This window comes from Serpula lacrymans (genome assembly GCF_000218685.1).
Source record: "Serpula lacrymans var. lacrymans S7.9 unplaced genomic scaffold SERLAscaffold_12, whole genome shotgun sequence".
In the NCBI taxonomy this organism is placed as follows: domain Eukaryota; kingdom Fungi; phylum Basidiomycota; class Agaricomycetes; order Boletales; family Serpulaceae; genus Serpula; species Serpula lacrymans.
This window is the reverse complement of record NW_006763301.1, coordinates 1,550,262-1,564,726: the sequence shown is the minus strand read 5'-3', so window position 1 is coordinate 1,564,726 and position 14,465 is coordinate 1,550,262. Positions and strand designations below refer to the sequence as shown.

The window sequence follows — 14,465 nt, the reverse complement described above, 5'->3', positions numbered from 1 at the left end:
GCCCAGACGGCTTTAATGCGGCTTTAGAACACATGCCGGGCTATCTTTACCCGCGGGCCCCGAACCCTAAGCATGAATGAGTCATGTAATCACCGCTGACTCGGCAATTGGTAATCCCTTGTCTAAGTATAGCACCTACGCGAAAGAACCATGTGATACGGCGGTCTAGATCTACCGGCCCGGTTACCCCAGTCTAAATTTCGCCCTATCTCGGCTCCCGTCTCAGCGGTTCTCGCCCAAGTAGTAAGCGAACTGGTCTTGTGATCGGTGACGCGTGTAAGTTCCGGACTTGTCCACAGGAGGACTCCGTCGGAGTATGCGATTTAAAGCGCCGCTACTCCCGCCAGTTTGCATATATAAACCTCTGAAGATACCACTGATGAGGAATAAAATCCGAAACTGCTCGTCTACCTCCATTGAGGGCAGTCTGGTATCTCTTCATCACGCCTCCAGCCCACCGATCTCACTCAGCCGCTTCGCGGCTTCGTTCGATCGCCACCTAAAAGTAGATTATTAGGGGGGTCCTGACAGAAGTAGATTATTAGCTGTGAAAAGGAATTGTTTGACGATCACCAACATATATGGAGCAAGAAACTCATGGGAGGCCAGTTGTGTAAGGATCAGGAATGGTCACAAATTCGAGGTCCTTGAGGAATTCAAGCTCACCCTCCATACCACCAAACAAGGAGTGTTTAATGAGTTTCACACGGTCGTCCTCGGTAAATTTCTTGCGAGTGTAGGGTGACAGTCTTGTGTTGCGATGGCTCATAACAATTAAAATCATGTCCTGATTTTGGTATCGAACGGCTAAGGTCCAAGGGATTTTGAACAGATCTTTGTTGAGACGTTTACGGATTGTCTCGGCAAGGGTGCTTGGACTCCCAAAGCCGTCGTCGGGAAATTTTTTCTGGGCCCACGCCTCTGCATATTCGTAGGACATGATGTAACCCCCAGGTATGTAAACCATTGCCCTGACAAGAAAATGCAACTATTAGTAGAATTCGCTGCATAATTCTGCGGATGAAGTCACTATGTATCGAGCGGCAGCAGGTTAATATCAATCAACGCCTTGAATGGAGGTTAGGGATGCCGGCAGAGACGTTTCGGTTAGGACTTGGGGTGTTGACGAAGACGAATGGAAGCCTGACACAACTTTTATGTTGGAGTTGGAATATTGTGGCTTTTGTTGCAAACAGTCACGTGATCTATATATTGCTCGAAAACAGGTTCATATACCAATCCCTGCAAGCTATGAATTATACTAGCACAAAGCATTCTCCCGATGAACCCTGCCAGTGCTGACAATGTTGGCCCTCACCTAGAATTTGATCTCTGGCTACAAAAACGATCTTCGAATTTAAAGAACCACCCTACTCGTTACGAGGCATCCCTGTATGGTCCTATCAGTCAGGGAGTGGGTAAAATGCACCTAGTACCGAACAGGAAATAACTAAACTCAACGTACATATGACCTCATTGAAAATATGTCCATTCACCAAAATGACATCGGGCGCCAACGGTCAGATTTACAAATGTAGCTGCCGACACCTCCAAGTGTACTGAAAGAACATATTGATGTGACTCGTAATTTGGACCACCGAAATTCATGGGTTGGAAAAACATGGCCGTGACAGGTGTTGCATTACTACCGGTAAAAGTCTTAGGTGTATGTTCAGAGCTGTTGCCTACAAGACAATGGTTTGTTGAGCGAGCAGAAAGTAGTAACCAGCCAGACTCGGACGCATCGCCTACGCAGGTTGTGTCTCACGCCACCATGTAAAGGATTGAGTGTGACAGTGTTTGGTTAGAACTTTGTCACTTTCCCGTCACGACCTCGTCACTCGACGCTCGCATCGAAACAGAAGGAGCTGTAACAGGAGTCACAGTGCTGAAGAAAAGGACGCGAGAGAGAATAAAATAATGGATTCCAGTGGGCATCATGATCCAACCCAGAATACGTTGTCTGCGCTGAGCTCAGCGTCCCGCAAGCGTTCTCGCGAGAATGAAACCCCCAGTCAACGGCACAAACGCGAGAAAGCTGCAGAGAGACAACGGCGCAAGCGAGAGCGGGATCGCAACGCCAATAACATGAACGCCATCATGGCCTTCGCCCAGCCAAGTGATCCCCAACAGCCTCCTCCTCAGCACCAGCAGCCACCGCCACCTCCAGCCTTCACTGGGCAAGAACTAACGCCTGAGGAGATGGCGAGGCGAGAAAGGGTCCGAGCGGCTGCTCGAGATCGGCAAAGAAAACACCGACAACTTGTGAAACAACGCAAGATGAGAGAGCTTGGACTGGAAATGGGCAGCGAGATGATGGCAGGAATGGAAGATGTCCATTATAGAGTCAACAGCGACGGCCAGTACCAAGCGGTTCTTCCTCACGAGCTTCATCAGCATGCCATGAACCCACAGGAGCCTCCATTTCCTCAAGGTCAGCCACTCGGTGGCCAGACGTTTGCATCGACCCTCTTACTGTCTTTTTCGTGCGCGCCATTGTTGAAACAACATCTACTACGGACACTCCAGATGACTAATGAGGAGCTGACTTCACTGGAGCCTATAATTGCTGAAGCTTGGGACCACTGGGATCACCAGGTACGCCACTCCATCCATTTCACTTTTCTGCAACTAACAAGTTTTGAATTCAACAGCGTCGAATGCACTATGCTCAACAAGCCGCAAACGCTGTAAAAGTGGCAGAAGGTGCCATGCCGGGACCATCCGCTCCTCCCTATCCGACTGTCGATTTGAACGATCCTTCTGCAAATGCATATGCCACGGACCCTTCACAGCAACCACATCCCAGCGATTTTCGCGCACGGTTTCATCGATCCATAATTGCACCTTCTCCTTTCCGTCCGTATCCTACTGAACCACAAGCACCAGCACCCACATCGACACCCACGTCCACCACAGGATCCGGTCCACCTTCCGACCCTATTGACCCTCACTTGACCAATGCTGTGGTTGGGCCCGGTGATTCCCGGCAGAAAGCACCTTCGTCGAGCCTGGATCCGGATCTTGGACAAGCAAGAGGCGAGGCAGAGGGGGTGGTCGGCAGACTGGAGAGAGGTTAAAGCATCAAGCTGTTCAAAGTTCAACGCTGTATACTATTTTCTTTCCCCCTGAACTTGCAGTGTCGATGACTCTTTGGACCACCATTTCTCTACATAATCATGTCCTACATCCCATGTAATTGCGCCCGGATAAATGCATTGAATGCAGAAAATCGGCGTGAGATGCGTTGCGCACAGTAAAGCAAGACAGAAGACCATTCATTGCATTGATAGATACCAGTAAATCGCTTTTGAGCTCCAAGTGCATAATTCCCAAAGAAGAGTAGAAACCCTAACCTCGTCTATGCACTGCGTGTGTCGGAGTCTGAATTTCCCCAGGACGAGTTTGAACGCCGCTTGCAGACAGCAGACAGCACCGTAAACTCAAACGCGTTCGTTTCTTCATTTCTAAACGTTTTTTTCGACATGGCTCTCAGTTTTATAGGGTATATCGCACCCAATCCTATCATACGCCTCGATACTAACGTCGTCCTTGATTTTTCGCAGAAAACCGATATCTCTTATTTCTCATTCTGATGTGCGTTACCGAGGCATTCTGGCGGGCATAGACCCTGCAGCCTCAACCATACAGCTTTCAAATGGTGCGCTGTCACTTCTTCTGAGTGTGTAGACGCATGCCTTTGCTAATATCATGGTTACCATGCAGTATTTTCTATGGGTACCGAATCACGGAAGTGAGTTTTTCTCGTCCATTGTCTTTTCTTTTACAACAAGATGAGCTCAGTACGGATACAAATGAGCTCTAAAGCTCGCATGTCCGAGAGCGTAAAACTTGTGTGGATTACTCCGTTGCCTTCCTTCTGATCATTTTTTTTGATGTTATATCAATCATCGTCCTGACACGCATGCTCTCCTAGGCCCCCATCCGAGTTCATTCCTCCCGTTCAAGAACCATATCAATACATTATCTTCCGTGCTTCTGAGGTCAAAGATCTTGCTGTTGACGAACCCACACCCCGGCGAAGCGTGCACGACGACCCCGCTGTACTTGGGGTGAGTAGACATAGTTAACAGCTGTGCATTCTAGACTGTATGATGCAAGTTATTACGGATGTAAAGAGTCACAGACTCACTTGTCCGAGAGCGCAAAAACCTCGTGTGGATGATTCCGTTGCCTTCCTTCTGACTTAAATTTTCTATTTGTTTTCGAATCATGTGCTAATCATATTACCTTCAGGCTTCTGCACCTGGTGTGAACCAAGCACCCTACCCTCCTTATGGTTCACCCTATCAGCAGCCTGGACCTGGCGTTCAGCCACAGATGCAGCATCCCCCACCACAACAGCCGCAACAGGCACCTGTTTACCCTACACCACAACCTCCTGTCCCTGCTCAGGACATCCCACCTCAACGTGGACCTGTGCCTGCGGCTCCCGAAGCTCCTAGCACAAGCAACGGCCCGCGCCGCGCCAACAATTCGGTCCATACTGCAGCTGCATCCCTCGAGACTGTGGAACGTGCCCTTGGCGACTTGCGTGTATCGAATGGGCACCCTAATCACGGACCGGGTGGTCGAGGTGGAGGAAGGCGAGGGCATGGTCACCACGGGCATCAAGATGGGAAGGAGATCAAAGTTCCCGCGACGGACTTCGACTTCCAGAGTTCCAACGCTCGCTTCGATAAGGCTGCTCTTGCGCCCAAAAAACCCAAAGAAGTTTCTGACGATGAGATCACCAATCCTTCCGATGATGATACGGCTGAGAAGCCCCAAGTGAATGAAAAGGAAAAAGAAAAGGAGAAGGAGCAGGATAAGGCGTATAATCCTACAATGTCGTTCTTCGATTCATTGTCTTCCTCAACGCAAGCGGTGTCCGTTCCTAGAGGCGGAGGACACGGTGGTAGACGAGGAGGTGGAGGGAGGTATAGGAGGGAGGAGGAGAGGGAAAGAAATGTTGCTACGTTTGGTGAGCCCGGTGGGGTAGGATTGATGGGTCCAGGTGCATATGTTGGTGGTTGGGGTGGATATGGACGCAGAGGAAGCAGGCCCAGGAGGGGTGTTCCTCCCGTTGGGGGACGTTCGTGAAACCAAGTTTTAGTCCTTTATTCTACGTCTTTTGGTTGCAATGAAAGTTGTGTTTCTGATTTGCATTTCCTGAAGGTTGAAGCTATAAACATTTGAACGTTGGTCAAACCACAATCAATATGTGAGACCAAGCTTGAAGGCGTTGCGCATGCGTAAACGTTGGTTTCGCAACATTTCGAATTCGGGCAGTGACCGAGGTTCATTGATTTCGATTTTTTACAAGTAGATGTATTGACAAAACCCTGCAGCCCTAGTATCGACTAAAGTAAAGTCATAGTTTTCGATTGTTATATGGGCGAGTGCCAAAATCCAAAAGTGATTCTCTGTACGATGTGTACACTTTTGAAAATTTCCACTCTGTCTCTACGTGCAGAACATCTGTCTTCTCGTCTTATTTGCGTACCGGTGCTGCATCGTATTTTTTTCAGAGTAAGGTAATGATATTTTTTATTTCAGTTTTAAACTACTATCCACACTAGTCTAATGTCGTGATCACGAAATGTCCGAGCCTCTTAGGATTCCGCACGATGATGATACAATGCGATTTCGCAAAGCCCTCTAATAAAAAACAAAAAAACATGATTAAAAACCAAGAAAGGCGAAGATCACTGAATGCTGAACAACCAGTTACTTCGGTTCTCAACGATGGAGGGGTCGAGGGTTCGCTCGAACTCCGTCTGGCGGTACACGATACGCTGCAATTCCGACAATCTTTGCATGCTCTCCAGTTTTCCGGACCGCGTCTCTCTCTCCAGAGCATAGCCCAGGAGGTAGTCCGACACCTCTATCCATCGCAAGGACTTGAGGTGACTATGCGGCCGGATGTGGACGAGACGGGGTAGGATGGCGTAGAGGAAGGTAGCGACAGCAGAGGAGTCGCCGACATTGGAGTTCAGCAACGTCAAACTTTCGATAAGTTTGTTACAGACCACGTCCTCTCCCAGTTCTTGGACAGACGGAACCACACCTGCATCAATGACTATTGTCAAGTGTTCCAGTTGGGGGCAGAGCTTCAGCAATGTCGTTAAACCTCTGAGCGAGACCCGAGATGGAGTCGTCCATGGCGGGCCTGTACCGTCTCCCAACTGCAGAATATGCAAATTCGGCCATGCCAAGGCGAGTTCCTGCAGGGTATCATCATTCCACAAGAAATTATCGAAATCTCCGCCCACCGTAAAGCGCTCAATTCGTCGGAAATGGAGCAGGTCTCTCACCATCTCAATGTCAATAGTGGCGTATGAGATGCCGGACATCTGTGGATTGACGGCGCTTGCGTTGGCGAGCTCAAAGTTCTCCCGTCTATCGATGACAGATACAACCACAGATTTGAGGTGATCAGGTGAAGCATGCTGCGAGAGCGTGGTGTAGAAGCTGTGCAGCGCGTCTGGGGAGGGTATCCGAGGGAGGAGGACGGAGATCTCCTCGAGTGGAGAACGAACCATCTCCAACAAGCTTATTGGGCCACTCAAATCGTATGCTGTGATGTGAAGTGCCGTAAGGCTGCGAAAGACTGGATGGGGTACACTGAGCTTATTACTGTGAGAGATGGGAGACATGATCGCCAGACCGATCTCCTTCAGCGATGGTAGATCGGCGAGCCGCAATATTGCCTGCTCATCCAGCATGCAAAACTCTATGCTCTGAAGATGCTTCCAGGAACAAGCCAGATTTGTCATAGTAGAACAAGCTCTGGAGCTCCATACGAATCTACGCAATTGCGGGAACGTGATCAAGGACTCCATAAGAGTCATATTATCTGAATCAACCATATGAAAACGTTGCACAAGTGGGCACATTTCGCTGAGGGATGCTAAGACGGATATACCAAAGACCCCATCGAGAATAGGGAACGGTAGGGAAAGGCTAGTGATCCCGGGGTTGACAAGAGAGCGAAGGAAAGGGAGAGCTATGTTCCAGTTCTGGTCCGCAATGCAGTGAAGCTCTTTGAGGGCTGGTAGGAGTGGATAGGGACACAGGGTAGAAAACACGCCGAGAAGCTCATTATTAAACCGTGCAGAAAGATGGACGGACAGAACGACGACACGCACACGCGTAGCGTACTTCCTCAATATCAGCCAGTCTGAGGCCTCGACAGGCCGTCTTAATGTCTAAGAAATGAAAGGCATGAGGATTCGATTGATACACATGGAAAGAAAACCAATGCGCACCATCTTTTCCCCGTCAACATACCATAAGTTAGAGGACATACATCTCACAAGTGGTGCAAAGTCATCCAACTCGCCCCACAAAGCATCCAACGCAGGACCAGAGAATAGCTTACACGTTCTAGCCAATGATGCAAGGGTCCTTTTATGAAGAGCATCGTCTCTTTCTTTGATTTCTTGGAACACAGGGGGCTCAAGTTCTGAGTATGATGTGGCATATTTGAAAGAAAATATGAGCGTCAAAATCTCGGTAAGACGAAGACATCGATGCATGGTGTAGGTGGTGGTTGGCTGAAAGTCTAAGGTTCAGCTAAACCTGCCCGACGTTGAAATGGCGACAAGAGAATGGTTTGAAGCGAAGATCGCCAATGGTCAGAATCCTAAGCAGAGCCACTTTTTCAGGCGAGAGAAGCGCCGAAGTGGACATTATGAACTACTTTACCTTCCCCATATAGTAAGGCATTTCTCTCAGTGGATTATAACTGCAAGCTGTATAGAAATGCAAAACGCCTAATGCTGTACATTCCTAAATCCCTTGCCAGTAATATTTGTACGGTAGTTTAAGGCAAGAGGCGTGATGACTGTCTGCTCCGACCATAATGATATGTTAACAAACTAAGCAGAGCCGCACAGGGAACGAGTGAAACAACTTGGAGTAGCATCTGAAAGATCAAAAGTACTTGTATGCAGAGTCTTTAAGTATTTAAGGTGGCGGTGGGGAAAATGTTCTTAGGATAGGCACAAATGTAAAATACGTTATTGAAGTGTGAACGCGATGACGAACAAGCCTGAGACACAAGTGACGGGGACCGATGACTGGAACACAATATGTAGTGCTAGGGTGACGGTAGTTGCGTCGAGACTGGAATGTTTACTATGCTTTTATCATCACCTATAACCCGGAAACGCACTGCCCACCAGCATAATCAGATAAGGACGCAACAGAGGGTTACTTATTGGAACATACGTGGTGTAAAGGGCTGTCCTTTGGCTGTTCGTATGCTGGTGAAATACAACGTCCCTGATCCTAAAGTATTCACATACAGCGTCGGTATAGTACCCCAGTCCAGAAACACCAGTACTTACCTTTATGCCCCTTTAGCCGGAAACTCAGGTCTATCTTTCCTTGAGGAATATTGACCTAAATATCGGAAATTAGCACCCTCCTGTTCGGCAGTGTGAGCATATACGTACGCCACCTGTTATCCAGGGGTCCCCATTGAGATACCAAGCTGGCTCAGCGCGAATGGCATCTCCCAGCACCCCCTTCAGTTCGTCACACTCCTTCACAGTACGCAAGATTTGTTTGTAGACCGAGCTTGCCAGCTTTTCTTGGTTCGTCGCGTATAGGAGGAACGCACCCCAAGCGGACACGCCGAGAGTGGCGAACGCCAGAATGAAAGGCCATTTTTTCTGTAATGGCGTGAAGAGAAGGGAGTCAGTGAAGGTATATGAGCGGGTGAGAACCTTACTTCTATGCGAGGCAGATCATATCGAGGCGGCGGTCGTGAGTAGTATAGTCGTGGCTTTGAAGCTGCAGAGAATGTTTCGGTGACGGGTTCCTTTATTGGCGGACGCTGTGGTTCTGAGGCGAAGCGTCGAGGGAAAAGTTTGATAGGACGGGTTTTGAAAGGCAGGGCTGCGCGAAACGATAGCTTTGTGAACACCATGGTTTTACACCGACAGTGACTCGGAAGTGACAGTTATCAGAGTGGCTGTACACAAGATCATACTAACCCTAACCTAGTTGCGTTGATTCTCGGTGAAACATCCTTGGTCTCGGAACTCGGCCCGGTGCAGCCGATCTCATGTTACACGTAGACAGTCGAGCGCTACGTTCTTCATCCACGTCTGTCTCTGCATAGGACAGTTGCTGACACCCGATGACTACGGAGGCACCGCAGCCTAACAACAAATTCAACAGGCCACGTCTTCAATGCAGGCTCAGTAGTCCTCAGTAGCAGTAGTCTCCCAGCCTGTACTCCTCTTCGTCGGCAATCAGAAGCTAAATCAGGGCAATGTACGACGACTCGGAGGGCAAGACCCAGTCCCTCACAGTTTCATCTCGGTTGGTTGATCAATGATGTTAGCGGAAACCTAATAGAGGCTCAGGTGCTATTTTTCATCCTGCCTGGTGGGCCATGAAAGAACATGTAGGACTAGGTTGCCTAGGAGTTAAAGCAAAGGTATGTATGCTCGGTTTTCCGTTTCTGATACCATCAACTTACCATTATCTCATCGAACCAGATGTAGTAGCACTGCAAACCAGTGCTACAACGATCGACATTGACATACAGAAATACAATGACTCCTGCGCTTACTGCGGTTCCTGTCCGAGTCACGGTGGCGCTTGTCAACGTCACGGATATATAAAGTTGCGTTAGAATGCAAAGAGGACCATCAATCACTCAAGTTTTATCATGGAAAACTCGAAAGTTCTTGTCATCGGAGGGTCGAGGAATATTGGTTACTTTTCTGCCGTCAGATTGCTGGGTATGTGTCCGAATTCATCGTACTCATATCCTCCCCTCTTACATGAAGCTCGCGGCACTCATTAGATTTAGGGGCGACAGTTACTTTTCTCCTACGATCGCCGAACGTTTTTGACGACAATCAGACGATACAAAAATATGTTCAACAGGGAAAGGCTCGTTTGCTCAAGGGAGACGCCCTAATCAAGGAAGACGTGCAACGCGCTTGGGATGAAGCTGCCAAAGGCGGCGATTCCAGGCCAGTCGACTTCCTTCTCTTCACCGTCGGTAAGCCTCTCATCAACCTGACGTCTTCGTTCCGTATATTAACACAGACAACCTACAGGTGGAACGCCTGGTTTCAAGTTGACAAAGGGCTTTGTCATCTCACCTCCCAATCTCGTTACCCAGTCTCTACTTAATACGATGGAAACACTACCGACGCCGCATCCCAAAATAATCACTATCTCGTCCATCGGTCTCACGCGCGACTCGCATGCCACGCTTCCCTTACTGCTTAAGCCGTTGTATGCTTGCCTCACCGTTCCTCACAAGGACAAGTGCGGTGCGGAGGAAGTCGTGGCACATTGTGCAGGATGGTCGTGGGACGAGAGGAATAGTCCAGGAACTGAGATACTTGGCGAGGGATGGGCAGATCGGGTCCCGGCCAAAGGACAAATGGAGAATATTGTCGTCGTCCGTCCTGCTCTTCTAACGGACGGAGAGTGTCGCGCAGACAAGGAAGCGAAAAAGCCTGCATATCGAGTAGAATCCGGAGATATCGATGGAAGCTGGACAGTATCGAGGAAAGATGTTTCTCATTTTCTGGTTGAGGGCGTGGTCAAACATTGGGACGAATGGCGTGGCAAGTGTGTTAGTATCGCTTACTAGTTGATGGTTTGTTGAGATTCGGTCCATGTATTACTGTAATCATTAATTCATCCCCCATTATCTCATTGCGACGGTTGTATTTCATATCAAGTGTCCTCGGAGAAAGGAATGTCGTTGTTTACATGCAGCCATTCTGATGTAAATACATGCTCGCTCACCCTACACATACCAATGTCCGTAAAACAGCTTCTCAAAAACCCAAAATATTAGACTGGTCCTGACAGATATCCAAAAGAAGCGATTGAAAAACAAAGATGTGCGACGGCGAGGGTATAATTAGGGCTACGAAAGGATTAGATTAAAAATGTCCTTGAAAACAAAAACAAAAATTGATGGGTATCCTGGGCGAGACATTGAGCACCACGCGATGGAGCTAGTTTCACCAGTCAGCCACGAGCAACTTTGAATATACGAACGAGCCGCTGCGACTAACTTTAGGAAGTCATGAATGCTCCCGCCTGTATGTTGTACAAACGTGAATATTCACCGCCCATCTCCATGAGCTCGTCGTGCTTCCCGGTTTGTACGATGGCGCCGTCCTTCATACATCTGCGGTGGACATATAGGAAGCTAAGTCGTGCGTCAGATGAGATAGGATAAGATGTGCTTACATGATAAGGTCGGCATGTTTTGTTAGGTGGCCGAAACGATGGGTGACGAATACCATGGTCCTGCCCTTTCGTGCTTGTCTAAGTCTCTCGAAGAGCTCGAATTCGCCTTGAGGGTCTAGAGCTGAGCTGGGTTCGTCTACGGTGACGAACTTGATATCATCCGAGGTGAGACGCATAAACGTGCGTGAGCTGAGTGAGAGGTCAGCGAAGAACTACGAAAAGAGAGTGTGTGATCCTACGCTACCAGTCGTTGTCGCTCTCCACCTTGAAGAATAGGTTAGCTCGAAAAACAAAGTGGTAACAGAAACGCACCTGAGAGCTCGGCTTGTTTTTCCATGGCCTTGTACTGAGCCAGGAGTTCATCGCTGGCGTTGGCTGCAAAGCTGAGATATGCGGTTTGCACAGGACGAAGGACGGTGTCGTAACCGTCGGCAAAGTTAGTGATAAAGTCGTGAGCGCCGCCCAATTTGGCTGATTCGATTATTTTGTCCAGATCGTTTAGGAGGGAAGGATTTCCGAGGCCTATATTTTCGCGAATAGACAAGGGGAAGAGGTTGTGATCCTGGGTCAGGTTGGCAGTGGCACGTCGGAGAAGTGCGACGTTGTATTGCTCGATAGGCTTGCCATCGACGAGGATCTCTCCGGAAGAGGGAACGTATAGCCGATTTAGGAGTTTGATCAAAGTCGACTTGCCACTTCCGTTTCCGCCTACGATGACAGCCAGCGAGCCACTCGGGATGGAAAAGGAAGCATCGATGACCGCGGTCCTGTCTGACTTGCTGCCAGGGTACGCGAACGACAAGTTGCTGTGTGACAGTGACGCATGAGTTACGCTCGAGATGACGTATGAGAAGTGCTCACCGAATGCACAGTGACATGCCCTTCCCGCGATGATCCTCCTGCGAACACGGATAAGGAAACTCGCCATCCTTCACCTGGTTTTCGAGATCCAAGATCCGGTAAATACTTTTCATGCGGTTAAGGTCCGAGGGCCACAGCTTTCCCGTGAAGACGATATGGGAGAACGTGTACCGCAGTGAGATCGACGTCTGTTCCAGGATGGCCAGGTGGATCATCGACAGTTTCGAGGGCGTGAAGATTGCGAGACCTGCAAAGTATAGCTATCGCAAGAGCTTGGGGACGGGAACTCTCATACAGGCCACTACACTCACTATTGGCAAATCCCCCACTATACCCAACGCTATATCTGCAAATGGGGTTTTGGACTGTCGGTATAGTGACTCGGCATCTCCAGCCGGTATATCTCGAAGCCCGCTCTGTGCTCTGTGATATTCTACATAAGAGCTTGGGTCAGAGGCACGAAATACAGTGAAAGTGAGAGTGCAATGAGAGACACGAATATAATGGGACTAACCTCGTGAAACATAATCACATATGTTCCCGCTCAGCATATCTTGTTTGAGGCTGTCGTTAGTCAGATCACGCAGCGCCATTTTGCGAATATAGTGGCTATTGATCGCTTGAACGACGTACGCTGCAAAGGAAAGACCATAAGGAACCTCTACCTCCCACACACACACACATCGTCCAATAAGCTGACCTTTTCCCCATATCTCTGTCTTAACGATCCCACGAGCAACCAGCGGAAGTATACACAGCACGACGAACAACGGACCCGTACTATTCAACCCGGAACCGAAAACCTGGTATACGAGCCGCAGCTGAAAAATAAATGACAGAAGACCTTTTACGAGATCGATAGATTGCTGAAGAAAGTTAAAGGCGTCGTCAGGGTCTGCTTTCGAGCGCGACTCATTATCTAGATAAGATAACGCAAACGTCAGTCTCAGTTTCATACCCGCGAGGGGGCGTCCAGTTGATGAGGACAGACCTTGCGAGGTGGGGAGATCGCGTTTGAGATTGGCTACCAAGGGTCCTTATGAGACATGCATGATACACGTTGAGGGCGAATGATCGCACCTTGTAATAGCTTCTCCTCGAAGTGGTACTTTACCCGAGTTTTGTACATCAAAGCAACGTGCTTCCTTCAATTAGATCTGTCAAAGAAGCTCTGAGGTGGAGCATAGGCAACGTAAGCACTCACGACCACCAGTGGATCAACCCGTTCAACACTACACACGCACTACGAGCTCCCATCGCCCAACAAACCGTCTCGACATCCGTCTTCCCAGTCGTTATGCGGTGTTCGATCTGCCAAGAGTGTAATTAGCAGTAAGTTGACGCAAGGAATAGGAAAGGGAAGCGCAAGGGATACATACGACAAATAAAAGTTTATTTGAAAAATACAGCGACAGCCCTGGTTCTACCGCTTTCCATAAATAAGGCAACAAAAAACACCAAAACAACGATGGGCTGAGGTTGTGTATTTCTCCAAATGCTCGCCTTAGAAACGGCAAGTGAGACCATAGCAAAATCCAATGAATGCCGGGAATCTCGAAAGATGACTCTCTTCCAATGAGGAGTCGCCACACTCCAAGTCGCTGTTCGGTGTAGGATGATCCAGGACAAGGAACGATATCTTGTGTTTTTTCGGAAGGAGCACAGTGAGGAGATGTCTTTTCTTCAGAATGCATGATTACGGAGATATTGACCACTGTACACTCCGCTTTCCAGGGTTGAGAGCGGAATTGAGGGAAAATTTCGATCAGCGTATAAGTTTCAAGAGGTAACAAATGATGCTGGTGTTTATAAGTGGGCCGAGAAGAGGGTTCGAGGCTGTTAAAGCCTCGTGTAAGAAAAAAATTGGATTTTTTGTCTGCAAATAATTAAAAAAACGGGGTGGCATTTCCTTGCAAGGCGGCCACCTATTGGACGTGCATCGCATATCACAGCGCTCGCAGGTGCCAAGTGGTAGAAAGGGGTGATTGTTTTGCTGATAAGACTCTGTGGCGTGCTAGTGAATCACTTTCATTGATGTCTGGCCCAAGTCTGCGAGGTATCGAACAAAAGGGTCTCCGGGAAAGAAGACAAAAAGTTTCGATCCTCGGAGACAGTAGCTAATCCCAAAGACTATAGACCGGTACTCAGATTTCCAGCTCAGGCCTGACTCTCTCGGACGTTCATGTTACCTGGGTTTTCGGCGGGAAAATGGAGAAAAAAAGTAAGGAGATCAGGAAAATAATACATGCATAGACGACCGTCGACATGAGGCCGACGAACGCCACTAAGGTTAGTGTTGGCGTGCTATAAATTGAGACTGGACTCATTTCGCCCGTACCTTGGAGCTCAAGTACCTTTTCCAG

The 14,465-nt window shown here is 48.7% G+C and overlaps 8 protein-coding genes across 8 annotated transcripts; 4 read left to right on the top strand and 4 right to left on the bottom strand.

Moving 5' to 3' along the window:
- Positions 1 to 595: 595 nt before the first annotated feature.
- Positions 596 to 940, bottom strand: SERLADRAFT_410822 (uncharacterized protein; the record flags this gene model as incomplete). The annotated part of the gene is made up of 1 exon (XM_007322324.1): positions 596 to 940. The coding sequence occupies one exon, from the start codon at positions 938 to 940 to the stop codon at positions 596 to 598; it is 345 nt and encodes a 114-aa protein (XP_007322386.1).
- A 254-nt stretch (positions 941 to 1,194) lies between these two features.
- Positions 1,195 to 1,709, top strand: SERLADRAFT_399243 (uncharacterized protein; the record flags this gene model as incomplete). The annotated part of the gene is made up of 2 exons (XM_007322323.1): positions 1,195 to 1,400; positions 1,466 to 1,709. 2 exons carry the CDS (start codon positions 1,283 to 1,285, stop codon positions 1,561 to 1,563), a joined length of 216 nt encoding a protein of 71 aa, XP_007322385.1.
- Positions 1,710 to 1,886: 177 nt separating this feature from the next.
- Positions 1,887 to 3,283, top strand: SERLADRAFT_476609 (uncharacterized protein; the record flags this gene model as incomplete). Its single annotated transcript, XM_007322322.1, has 2 exons — positions 1,887 to 2,598; positions 2,655 to 3,283. 2 exons carry the CDS (start codon positions 1,921 to 1,923, stop codon positions 3,078 to 3,080), a joined length of 1,104 nt encoding a protein of 367 aa, XP_007322384.1.
- Positions 3,284 to 3,449: 166 nt separating this feature from the next.
- On the top strand, positions 3,450 to 5,103 carry SERLADRAFT_417700 (uncharacterized protein; the record flags this gene model as incomplete). Its single annotated transcript, XM_007322321.1, has 5 exons — positions 3,450 to 3,505; positions 3,567 to 3,661; positions 3,727 to 3,754; positions 3,938 to 4,073; positions 4,258 to 5,103. 5 exons carry the CDS (start codon positions 3,486 to 3,488, stop codon positions 5,101 to 5,103), a joined length of 1,125 nt encoding a protein of 374 aa, XP_007322383.1.
- A 605-nt stretch (positions 5,104 to 5,708) lies between these two features.
- SERLADRAFT_441776 (uncharacterized protein) lies at positions 5,709 to 7,695 on the bottom strand (the record flags this gene model as incomplete). Its single annotated transcript, XM_007322320.1, has 3 exons — positions 5,709 to 7,211; positions 7,272 to 7,559; positions 7,594 to 7,695. 3 exons carry the CDS (start codon positions 7,693 to 7,695, stop codon positions 5,709 to 5,711), a joined length of 1,893 nt encoding a protein of 630 aa, XP_007322382.1.
- Positions 7,696 to 7,758: 63 nt separating this feature from the next.
- Positions 7,759 to 8,960, bottom strand: SERLADRAFT_476602 (uncharacterized protein; the record flags this gene model as incomplete). Its single annotated transcript, XM_007322319.1, has 5 exons — positions 7,759 to 8,178; positions 8,236 to 8,295; positions 8,355 to 8,409; positions 8,463 to 8,681; positions 8,741 to 8,960. 5 exons carry the CDS (start codon positions 8,936 to 8,938, stop codon positions 8,105 to 8,107), a joined length of 606 nt encoding a protein of 201 aa, XP_007322381.1.
- A 255-nt stretch (positions 8,961 to 9,215) lies between these two features.
- SERLADRAFT_476600 (uncharacterized protein) lies at positions 9,216 to 10,816 on the top strand (the record flags this gene model as incomplete). The annotated part of the gene is made up of 4 exons (XM_007322318.1): positions 9,216 to 9,454; positions 9,516 to 9,761; positions 9,827 to 10,027; positions 10,086 to 10,816. 3 exons carry the CDS (start codon positions 9,689 to 9,691, stop codon positions 10,628 to 10,630), a joined length of 819 nt encoding a protein of 272 aa, XP_007322380.1.
- SERLADRAFT_417697 (uncharacterized protein) lies at positions 10,710 to 13,518 on the bottom strand (the record flags this gene model as incomplete). The annotated part of the gene is made up of 14 exons (XM_007322331.1): positions 10,710 to 11,003; positions 11,064 to 11,179; positions 11,242 to 11,430; positions 11,486 to 11,522; positions 11,554 to 12,047; positions 12,103 to 12,362; positions 12,414 to 12,535; positions 12,617 to 12,736; positions 12,803 to 12,923; positions 12,954 to 13,021; positions 13,094 to 13,126; positions 13,183 to 13,247; positions 13,307 to 13,413; positions 13,482 to 13,518. The coding sequence occupies 12 exons, from the start codon at positions 13,357 to 13,359 to the stop codon at positions 11,065 to 11,067; spliced, it is 1,677 nt and encodes a 558-aa protein (XP_007322393.1).
- Between the last annotated feature and the right edge of the window lie 947 nt (positions 13,519 to 14,465).